This window comes from Myotis lucifugus, unplaced genomic scaffold, assembly GCF_000147115.1.
Source record: "Myotis lucifugus unplaced genomic scaffold, Myoluc2.0 scaffold_851, whole genome shotgun sequence".
NCBI lineage: Eukaryota > Metazoa > Chordata > Mammalia > Chiroptera > Vespertilionidae > Myotis > Myotis lucifugus.
The window spans coordinates 35,147-46,987 of NW_005871899.1; the positions used below are offsets into that span (position 1 = coordinate 35,147).

Below are 11,841 nucleotides of genomic sequence, written 5' to 3' on the forward strand. Positions count from 1 at the left end.
AGGCCCAGGAGTGCAGCTTATCACCTTGGAGGCCAGCCCCCGTTGCCTGGGGGGGACCAGGGCCTTCCCGCTGTGGGGTCCTCCTGGGAGAGCAGCTCGTGTCAGGATGCGTGTGAGGTCCAGCGCCTTGTGTCCTGCGTCTTCCTTCCTCTGCACTGCATCTTCCGCTGGCCCCTTTGCACTCAGGTTCTGTCAGTTCGGGGACGAACTCCAGAGAAGCCAGAGCCCAAGCTGCCTCTGGGCTGTTCACCTGCCTTGGTGCAGCCTGCCAGGCCCCCAACACCTCCCCCCGGACCTGGGGGAGGGAAGGGAAATGGTGACCAAGCTTCAGGGACCGGGCCGAGCTGGGACTGACGGTGGCATTGTGTGTTTGTCTTGCAGGACGACTATATCCCGTACCCCAGCATCGACGAGGTAGGAGCCCCCTGGATCCTGTCTCGGGGGCAAGGCCTGGGGAGCTGATGGCGATGATGGTGATGGTCCCTCTGCCTCCCCATGGTGGGGAGAGCCTTGGGACTTGAGGGCCTGAGACCTTTCCCGTTTGTGATTTCAGCTTTTTAAAAAAAAATCAGGAGTGCCGAAGTTGGAGATAGTGTGGGTCCTGCAGGAGGGGTTCATGCTACTGCCTTTGGATTCCTATATGGGGGTCCCCTCTGTGGGAGTAGGTCAGAGGTGGGGAGGATACCACCATTGGCGCCCCTCCACTCCCCCCGCAGACCAGGGCAGGCTCAAGGGCAAGACTCTCCCTTTAGCCATAACCGGTTTGGCTCAGTGGATAGAGCGTCGGCCTGCGGACTGAAAGGTCCCAGGTTCGATTCCGGTCAAGGGCATGTACCTTGGTTGCGGGCACATCCCCAGTAGGAGGTGTGCAGGAGGCAGCTGATCGATGTTTCTCTCTCATCGATGTTTCTATCTCTCTATCTCTCTCCTTCCTCTCTGTAAAAAATTAATAAAATATATTTTAAAAATTTTAAAAAAAGATTCTCCCTTTGCCTCCAGGTTGTGGAGAAGGGAGGCCCGTACCCCCTGATTGTCCTGCCCCAGTTTGGGGGCTACTGGATCGAGGACCCGGAGAATGTGGGCACGCCCACCTCGCTGGGCAGCAGCATCTGTGAGGAGGAGGAAGAGGACAGCTTCAGCCCCAGCACCTTTGGCTACAAGCTCGAGTGCAAGAGTGAAGCCAGGGCCTACCGCAGGCACTTCCTGGGCAAGGTGAGGCCAGGCCCTGGTGAAAGCGGCTGCCGGGGGGAGGGGGGGTCTGCCTGGGGAGCCCAGCGTCTCTCCCCAGTGCCCCCTCTCTGCTCTCCCCCTCCCTCGCCGCCTGCCTCTGTCCTCCTTGGAGAGGTCTGCCTGGCTCTGCTCCTGGGCAGGGGGCAGGGGGTGTGCAGGAGCCCAGGGGGCTCAATGTGATGGGTCCTTGTGGGGACCGCCCCTGGCAGATGTTCTAGGAGGCGCTGGACTAGGTAGTGTTTGGGGGGTGGAAGGAGAAAATACATTCTCACTCCTTGGAAGTCTCCGTGTCCATGTAAATAGTACAAATCTCTCATGGCCTCACTCAGGCAGGTCCCCTGTGCTTGTGCCGGGATGTGCTCTGAGCCTCTGACTGCTTAACCGGGACAGTTCCGTTTCTTTCCATATATCCTGCCCTTCAGCCTTGCCTGGTTCCGGAAGTCCCGAGGGCAGGCTCCGGGAGTCTCCGGCCCGTCAGCTTTGCTGAGTCTCCGGGGGAGGAGATGGATCAGGATCCCCCTGTCTCCCCGCCTTGTTAGAATGCAGATCCCAGGCCCTGCCCCAATACAGCAGGCTGGGTGCGCCCCCTGAGCCGGGCTGAGACCCACTGTCCAGAGATCTCCCGCTCCGCTTGGTGGAGGTGCCAGGCCCTGCCCCTTCTTCATTCTCACAAATCGCCTGAAGCCGCAGGGGCTGCTCCCTGGGACAAGGAGTGGACTCAGTGTCTTGTGGGGAAGCCCTTGAGCTGCAGTCGAGGCGTGTGTGAGTTTGAATCCTGGATCTGCCGCCTACTAGCTGTGTGACCCTGGAGAGTGACTTAACCTGCCTGCACATGTTTTCTCCATCTGACAAGGGAGCTGCCCCCATAAAGTTGTGGTCTGGGTTAAAGGAGATAATGGGCACTAAGCAATTAGCCCAGTGCCTGGCATAGACAGCCTAAAGATTTGGTCGTCGGAGTCAATTACTGTGATCCTCCTCCTCTTCCTCCCCCTCCTCCTCCTCCCCCCTTCCCCTCCTCCCCCTGCTCCTCCTCCTCCTCCCCGCCTCCTCCACCTCCTCCTCCCCCTCCTCCCCCTCCTTTTTGTCCCTCTTCTCCTCCTCCCTCTTCTCCTCTTCCTCTCCATCTATAGCAGCCACAGCTGGTCTTCCTCCTTGCTGTGGGGCTTCTCTCTCCTGGGGAAGGAGGTGATTTTGGGGGCTGTGCCTGGAAGGCCCCCTCCTCCCTGCTAACACCCGATTTCTGCTTCTAGGATCATCTAAACTTTTACTGCACCGGTAGCAGTTTGGGGAACCTGCTCCTGTCCATCAAGTGCGAGGAGGTGGAGGGCATTGAGTACCTTCGGATAATTCTCAGGTGGGGCTGCAGCATGGTTGGAGACCACACCCCTAGTGGCGGGGACCCAGACATACCAGTCTGACCAGTCCTGTGTGTGTGAGGGGGGAGGGGGGGTGGGGATGGGGAGACAGACCGGCCTATGTTCTCTGTTCGGGTTGCCAGGCAGGAAGACCAGGTGTTTTGCCAGCTGACTGATTGTGGGAGTCGGAGTGGCATCCTGGTCTCAAGGTCACGTAGACCTTACCCTCACCCGCCTGTCTCTGGCTGTGAGGAAGACGGAGCAGAAAAATAGCGACGGCTCATTTTGCAGAGACACAGTCCCACGTGGTCCTGGGAGAGGGTTTGCCGGGACCCTGCCCCTGGCACACATCCAGTCGGGAACTATAGACCCCAAAGCGTCCGCGTGCCTGCTGGGTCCTCAGGATGTGGTGGTGGCCACAACAGGAGCACCGATTTACAGCTAAGCCAGGGACCTCTCCGGAACCGGCTTCCGTTCGGTTCGACTAACATGTCCCGTGGAACCGCCTTTGTACCAGGAGCTGTGATAGGGGCTTGGGCGGCAGTGGTGGCTGAGCGGTGGTCCCTCCTCCCCAGAGGGAGAGAAGAAGGGGATTTCAGTGTGTGGCGCAGGCGCTGTTTCAGTGACAGGCACAGGGTGCGATGGAGCACAGGGTCCGTCTCATTCCTCTCTGTCCCTGGGCCGGTGGGGAAGCCAGGACGGCCAGTGCGAAGGCCGAGGCCGGTGCTTGGCAGGGAGCTGTGAACCTGTCAGGCTCCCGATCCCTACTTGTTGAATCAAATTGGAAGTCCTTGAAGGAAAGGAACAGTAACATTTGGAAAAGAGCAATAACATTTTTTTCTGCCCACATTTTGAGATAAATATGGGAGGGGACAGGGACACGGAGCCCTGCGATGGGAGCGGTGGGGCGGTACCGGGAAGTTGTTAGCAAAAATCAGAGGAGAGCATCCGCCGGTCCATTGGTGATGCTGCAGAGAAGCTGGGGGAGATGTGGAGGCGCTGCTGCAGGCGGCCAGCAGCCCGCAGAAAGGAAGGCTGCTGAGCTGAAGGCTACTGCTGCATCCCGAGCTAGGGGAGAGCCTGGTGCGGCAAGAAGGGAGTCGCCAGGGCTGAAAAAGAAGAAAAAGAAGAAGGAAAGGAAGACGAGGAAGAAGAAAAGGATGAGGAGGAGGAAGAAGATGAAGATGATGAAGAGGCTGGTTCTAGCACAATTTTTTTTCTTGTCTAAAAAGCATTTAACCTCCTGCACACAACTCACTCCTTTTAAAGAAAAAAGTTGAGAAGGAAGGCTGTGTAAGATTTGTTTTTAAACTGTACAGTGTCTTTTTTTGTATAGTTAACACACTACCGAATGTATCTTTAGATAGCCCTGCCCTGGTGCTATTTCCTTTCTTTCTTTTCTAAAATACGTTTTTATTGATTTTAGAGTGAGAGGAAGGGAGAGGGAGAGAGAGAGAATCATTGATTGGCTGCCTCCTGCATGCCCACTATTGGGGATTGAGCCAGTAACCCGGGCATGTGTTCTGGCTGGGACCTCTCGCTACATGGGACAACGTACAACCAACTGAGCCAAGCCAGCCAATAAAGAAGGAATATGCTAATTGACTGCCACGCCCTCAAAGATGGTGGCACCCACAGCCTCAAGATGGTGGCGCCCAGTCCCCTCAGCCCCCCAGCTGCCCAGGGCTTCCCGAGGCTCAGGTAACCAGGGCTGGCGGAGCTTGTGCTGTCGGCAGTGGCAGCAGCAGAGGTGTGATGGGGGCGTCACCTTCCCCTGTTCGCCGGGTCGCCTCCCGCCCTGAGGGCTCCCGGACTGTGAGAGGGGGCAGGCCGTGCTGAGGGACCCCCCTCCAGTGCATGAATTTTCATGCACCGGGCCTCTAGTATATATATAATGATTAAAATATGCAGAAATTCACAGAATACAATTATAGTGGTAGATTAAAACACACTTCTTATCACTTACAGCTCAACACAACTTATCACTTACTGATAGGAAATGAGAGGATTTGGATAATCTCAGTATTATTTATGTGAATTATATATATTGGTCTTTATTTGTGTCTATCTATAGTTAACTATCAAACTTTGACCCTCTAACAGAGATTTCTGCTGCTTTTCAAGTGCCTGTGGAATATCTACACATTGATTGTAAGGAGATCAGTGGTTTTCTGAGAATGTGCTGCAACAGTCATCTTGGAGCAAAGCGGAAAAACAAAAAACAAAACTCAACCTTCTAGGCGCTGACCATTTAAAAGATAATAAAGCCCAGCCAGTGTGGTTCAGTGGTTGAGGATTCATCCATGCACTGAGAGGTCCCTGGTTCGAGTCCCGGTCAGGTCACATGCCTGGGTTGCGGGCTCGATCCCAGTAGGGAATGTGCAGGGGTCAGCTGAGTGTTTCCATCTCTTTATCCCTCTGCCTGCCTCTCTCTTTCAAAACAAAACAAAACAAAACAAAAAACCAAACACATGTTTTTTTAAAAATGACAATAAAAATTTAAACATGCACATACATATATATTTGAATATAAATATGTAAGATATATAAATACATAAGTAATAACATATATTCCTATTCCTTTTTTATTTCTAGAATTCTATAGAACATTGTGCTGTGACTTCTCTTAACAATATATCTAGAGTTCTTTCTATATTAGTACATGGAGAAGTTAGCTTGTTAATTCCTTTTACTGCTACATAGTATTCTATTACATGGACATGAAGTAATTTATTTAATAGATCCCCTATTAATGGCTATTGTCAGTATTTTGGTATCACAAATAATGCTGCAATGAGTAACCTGGTACAAATTGTATGGTTTAAAATAATTTCTCAGAAGTGAGTTGGCTGGGTCAAAACATAAATGCATTCGTGTTTTAATAGATATTGCCAACTAGCCTTCTGGAGGAGGTCTGTAAACTTGAACCATTACCAGTAATGTATCAGAGTACTTATTTTTCCAAAGCCTCTCCAACAGAATATTTTGTCAAGCACTTGGATTTTTGCCAATCTGATCAGCAAAAATAATATGTTAGTGTAGTTTAAATTTACAGTAATTTTGCTGAATTATGTTGGGCATCTCTTCATATATTTAAGGAACACATGTATTTATTTTCTGTATAGTGTGTTTATAACCTTTGCTTCTTTTTAAAATTGAGTTGTTAGTCCAAATTTCTATTTTTAAAAATCTTGCAGATAATTCTTGATAGCATGTGGATTTAGGAACCAATCTCTTGTGGCACAAAGTAAATCTGTATAAATTTCAAAAAGCAGATACTTTGCCAAACATATTTGCTTTTATAATTTGATACATGGTAGCTATTCAATATGGCTGCTGTTATTATCAATATTATTACCTAACGGGAATAAGAGGAAGGAATTAAGAAAGATTAAGGCCAAAAAATAAATTAGAAATAAAATGAGCACAAGACTTGATGTATACATCTAGGCTACAGATTTATATGTAGTGTAGAAAAAGATATACTTCATTTGGAAGAAAAAAACAACAAAATAGGTAACTAGCTAGTTAAATATAGATAAACATAAAATAAAAACCTACAAAATTAGGCATTAGGAAAGGCATATAGCCACAGATGTGAAGAAGATTAAAAAATTACTAATGTTATATTCAATCCACATTATTATACTGGAAATTTTATTTGGAACAGATGCCTTTCTAGGAAAGCATGCTAATTTAACACGAGATAAAAAACCCGAACAATAACTATGTAATAAATGGAAAAGTTTGCAAAAAATTCTCTCTCCAAAAGTTTCTAGGTCTGGATGGTTTGCAGGTAGTTATTTTAAGCTCACAAGGAACAGATTTCTTGCTGCTTAAATTGCTCAAGAGAAACAAATATGGGAAGCTTCCCAATTAATTTAACAATGCTTAGGAGATTCTCATGAACGATATTAGACCAATGAAAGGAAAAAAGAAAGAGAGGAAAATAGGGCCCAATATTCCTTATGAATATGGAAGTAAAGATTCTAAATAAAATACCAATTCCAGCAACTCAAATCTAAGCAGTCTATTAACAGAATCATTCACTATAGCCAAGAAAGAGTTACTTTAGGAATGCAGAAATGGTTGATATTAGGAAATTATTTGTCCACTCAGTGTTTGTCTAACCAAAGCATAACAACGTATGCCAGACTTTCTCTAGGGAGAGGGACATGTGAGGAATAAGCGCTTGTTACCTGGCTATAGGAAGCATTCCGTTCCCATTAGGTCTTCTTATTCCTTCTTCTTACTCATCTTCTCCTATGGACATGGATTATTATTGGCTTGGGAGGATGATCCAAAGATAGATGGTCTGGGAGAAGTGAAAGAAGTTCCCAAGAGCTGGAATGTGGAGTGTGTGTATACATGTGTATAGTACGTGTGAATTTGTGTAAGGTTGAATGGTTGTGCTGGGAAGATTTAAAAAAAAGGCGAAATCATGTATAAACTCTGTCTAGGAACTTAGATTTTAATCCTGTGAGCAAATAGGAGAGGTCCTGAAAGGAGACTGTCATGACCAGACTTGCACTGTGGAATGAATACTGCCTAGGGTAAGGAAGATGGCTTGAAGGGAAGGCAAAGCCAGCAAGCAGCCGGCAGATGAGTCAGGAGGCTGCCTTGATGAGTCAGGTGACTGTCATATATTATGAATGGCGCCTCCAGAGCTGTGCTATCCAATGGCCCTGATGGGAACTGGAACCAGGGTGCCTGGCACTGAGGATAGAGCAAAATGGGGGGAAAATTCCAAAATACCCAGGGAAAACGGACATTAAGAAAGAGCCGAAAATACCAACAATGAGAGAGGGATTTAATCCAATGAAATGTAAATAATGGTACTCTTTCAAAACGACTTAAATAGATTTAAGATTCTCAGAAGATAAAGAATAGCATCTATAAAAGGGATAATAAATTATGATACAATGAATGAATAGAAATGAATCAAGAATGGATATACATGGGTATGAAAAGGAAACAATTTCAATTATTGGAAATAAAAAAATAGTTGTTGAAGTAAAAACACTTAATACATTGGATAAATCCTAGTCTTTTAACAGTCAAAGTGAATCTGTGAATTGGAATTCGTCAAGAAATTCAACAAGAGCACAGTCCAGATATAGTGATAAAGTATATGAAAAAGAAGATAAATGGATACTAGGCCGAGAGGCCCCAGCATTTGTCTTAAAGGAGTTCCAGAGGAAAAGAATGGAGAAGCCAGTGGAAAAGAACTATCCGAAGAGAGAATGGCTGAGAATACTTCAGAATTGAAGAAAGAAAGCACACCTGTGGTGCTGGACAAGCTTTTATTTATTTATTTATTTATTTATTTAATATATTTTATTGATTTTTTACAGAGAGGAAGGGAGAGAGATAGAGAGTTAGAAACATCAATGAGAGAGAAACATCAAACAGCTGCCTCCTGCACATCTCCCACCGGGGATATGCCCGCAACCAAGGTACACGCCCTTGACCGGAATCGAACCTGGGACCCTTCAGTCCGCAGGCCGGCGCTCTATCCACTGAGCCAAACCGGTTTCGGCTGGACAAGCTTTTAAAACAAAACAATACTTCTAGACACATTGAAGTGAAATATTAGGACATCAAAGATAAAGAGAAGCCCTGGCACATGCGGCTCAATTGGTTGGGAGTTGAAAGGTTGCTCATTCCATTCCGGTCAGGGCACATACCTGGTTGTGGGCTCGATCCCGGGGAGAGGCCATGCTGGAGGCAGCTGATGCATGTTTCTTTCTGACATCTATGTTTTTCTCTCTCTAGCCCTCTACCTTCCTCTCTCTCTCTAAAAAAAACAACAAAATACAAAAAAACACCAACAAAAAGAGAACATTTTAAAGCGACCTAAGAACAAGGACATGATCTGTGAAGTAATGACAACCGGGCTGAGAGCAGACTTCTTATCAGCCACGGCACAATTTCTTGTCAGGAATGGGACAATATTTTGAAAATATTGAAGGAAAGGAAGAAAGAATCCTTTCAACCTAAAATTCTATACCCAGAAAAACTATTCGCAAAGACAAAATAAGACTGTTTTTAGACATAAGGAAAATGAAGGGAGTGGTGTACTACTTACACAGTCTCCCTGAAAGAATTACTGACGGGTGTGCATCAGCCAGAAGAAAAGAGAAACCAAAAGAAAAGATGCAATTATAAAGTGACAAGAAATAGGCAAACTACGTTGATAAAATTAATTACTGATTGGAAAGAATTCCTTTATTTGTGTGTGTTTAAAGAGGCTTGAGCTAAATTTATAAACAAAAGGGCAGTGGGATGAGAAGGGTTCAGTAGTTACTGTTTACCCTTCTCAAGAGAGAGATATCAAATAAGTTTAGAGTTTGTTGGGCAAGTATATAAATATGTGTATTAGAAGTTATAGAAATACAATCTATAGCAGAGTGACAAAAAGTATTTAAAAAACTCTATTAAACTGAAGACAGGAAAGGAGAAAAAAAGGAAAAAAAACCCCACCATAAAACATAGGGTAATAGAAAACACCAAATCATAAAAGTCAAAATACATTAGTAATCACAATAAGTATAAATAGTTTAAAATAGCCTAGGAAAATACCAGACGGAACCAAAAACACAGCTATATTCTGCTTGTAAAAGACATACCTAAAGAAAAACAATGCGAAAAGATTTAAGATGAAGAAATGGAAAAAGATATGCTGGGAAAATACCCACCAAGAAAGGAGGCATAACAATATTAATATCAGACAAGATAGAATTTCAGGAAAAAAGCATTAGTAGGGTAAGAGGAGCACTCCTTGGTAACTTGGGAGCACCTCTTCCCACTCTTGATGTTTCCTGTGGTGTGGAGGGAGCACTTGGTGCAACACCGCTGGCTCTCTCCGCCCTCTGTTAGGTGCATTTGGGGGCAAGAACTTGACACATGCAGCTGTGTTCTTCCCCTTTCCCTCTTGGAGCTAGCTGCCATCAGGGCTTCCCTCTGCCCCGCTAGACTGCAAGTCCCCTCTGGGTAGACCCCATGCGAGGAGGCTTGCCCCTGCCCAGCACTGGCTGTGACTGGGTGGGTAATTCTGGAGTTCAGTGAGAAGATTCATTTCATCTTCACTCTAACCTGCGTGCCTCCTCGTGGCCTTGACCAATAACAAAGGAGTTATTTTGACTTCCAAATGCCTTACTCTTCATTTTTTGTTTGTTTCTGAATGTGTTCATAACCTGGGCAAGGAAAGATGCCCTTTGCGGGAGCCTCAGGGTCCTCAGCCTACGTGATGATAAAGAGAACAGTCCACCCAGAAGATCTAACAGTCTGGAACGTGTAAACCCGTACTTAGTAACTTAGTCTTGAATTTAGAAAGCCCAAAACTGTTAGGAATATAAGGAGAAGTAGACAAATCCTCGGTTATGATGGGAGATTTCAGTAACATCTCTCATATACCGATGGACAAGCAGACAAAAAATTGTGAGGATATAGAAGATTTGAACAATACAATGAACAAATTTGATCTCATAACATACTTTCCTGAACTCAACAAAAGAAAAATGTACATTCTTTTCAAATCCACATAAAACGTGAAAAAAGTCCATGAATTAAGTCAATACATTTCAAATAATATCATACAGATTATGTTCCATGAATATAAAAAATTTAGAAATCAACAATTAGAATACCGAAGGAAAAGAAAGTCATACATTTGGAGAGTTAAGAAAAAATCCTTTTAAATAACTCATGGGCTAAAGGGGAAATCACAAAAGAACTGACAAAATATTTAGACCTAAATGACAATGAAAATACTACTTATCAATGTGTGGGATGCAAAAAAAAAAAAAAGTAGAGAAAGATGTATAGTTTTAAATGCATTCATGAAAACGAAGAAAGATTAAATGTGTAAGTGTGTGGGTCAAGAAGTTAGAAAAAGAATAGGGAAAAAAACCCCCAAAGAAAACAGAAGGAAGGAAATATAGAAAAGAACAAGCTAGCAGAGTAGAAATTAAAAATAACAAAGAAATAGAGACAATCAACAAAACTGAAAGCTATCTACCTGAAAAGATGAATAGACAACCCCCTAGGGAGGGCTGAGGAAGGAAAACAGAAAATACACAGATGGTATTACAGCCATGAAGGAAGGGACTCAACTGCAAATAGAGATGAAGGGCTAAGAGAACCCCAAACAACTTTATACCAATGCATTTGAGGATAATTTTATAGAAAAATATAAATGACCAAAATTGATCCAATAAGGAATGGAAAACCTAAATATTCACCATTAAATTATGGAATTGGTAGCCCAGGGATCCTCCCACAAAAAAAGAGGCCCAGGGATTTCACAGATGATTTCTAGCAAACCTTTAAGAATCAGAAAATCCCTGTGGTATACAAACTTTCACATGATGAGAAGGTCTCCATAAACTTTATGAGGCTGGAATAACACCCTGATATCAAAACCTGACAAGGGAAGCACAAGAAAAAAAAAATAGGCCAGTGTTGCTATTGAACATAGATGTGAAACTCTAAATAAAACATTAGCAAATTAAATTTAGCTTGATATGAAAAAATAATACGTACGCAAGTGGAATTTTACCCTTGGAATGAAAAGATGGCTCAACAGAAATGTAATCCACTAGGTTTTGCAGATTAAAAACCCTATAATTATCTCAGCAGATGCAGAAAAGCATTCAGTAGGATTCAACACACTCATAATGTGCTAAATGAATTGGGAACAGGATAAATTTAGAGTCTTATGGTAAATCCCTTTAGAAAGCAACTTTCATCCCATTTATATTTTGAGTAAATCCAGATTTTCAGATATTAGTTTCTTTTTATAAAGGTTTAGTTGCATGTGAGAACCTAAATATATATAGAAGCTGTGCCCAGTGCTCTGGGAGAACACAAAAAACCCACAAAGAGACCAAAAAAATCATGGGGAACTTGAAGGTGACGATTTGGCTTTTCCCATATTTTGGTTTTGTGTTTTTTATTTTATTTTTATTTTTTATTTTTTAAAAAAAATATATTTTATTGATTTTTTACAGAGAGGAGAGGAGAGGGATAGAGAGTTAGAAACATCAATGAGAGAGAAACATCGATCAGCTGCCTCCTGCACACCCCCTACTGGGGATGTGCCCGCAACCAAAGTACATGCCCTTGACTGGAATCGAACCTGGGACCTTTCAGTCCGCAGGCCAACGCTCTATCCACTGAGCCAAACCGGTCAGGGCCATATTTTGGTTTTGGACAGCTTTACCAGGCAGGTCCTTTAAGTGTCCGTCCTCCATGC

The 11,841-nt window shown here is 44.5% G+C and overlaps 1 protein-coding gene across 1 annotated transcript in view; it reads left to right on the forward strand.

Moving 5' to 3' along the window:
• The window catches only part of LOC102421643 (rap1 GTPase-activating protein 2-like), a 68,407-nt gene that overhangs the window by 16,612 nt on the left and 39,954 nt on the right, over nt 1-11,841 (forward strand). The window contains 3 exon segments of the mRNA XM_023747366.1: nt 382-414; nt 1,000-1,212; nt 2,481-2,600. Of these exon segments, the coding sequence (XP_023603134.1) occupies nt 382-414; nt 1,000-1,212; nt 2,481-2,600 (366 nt within the window).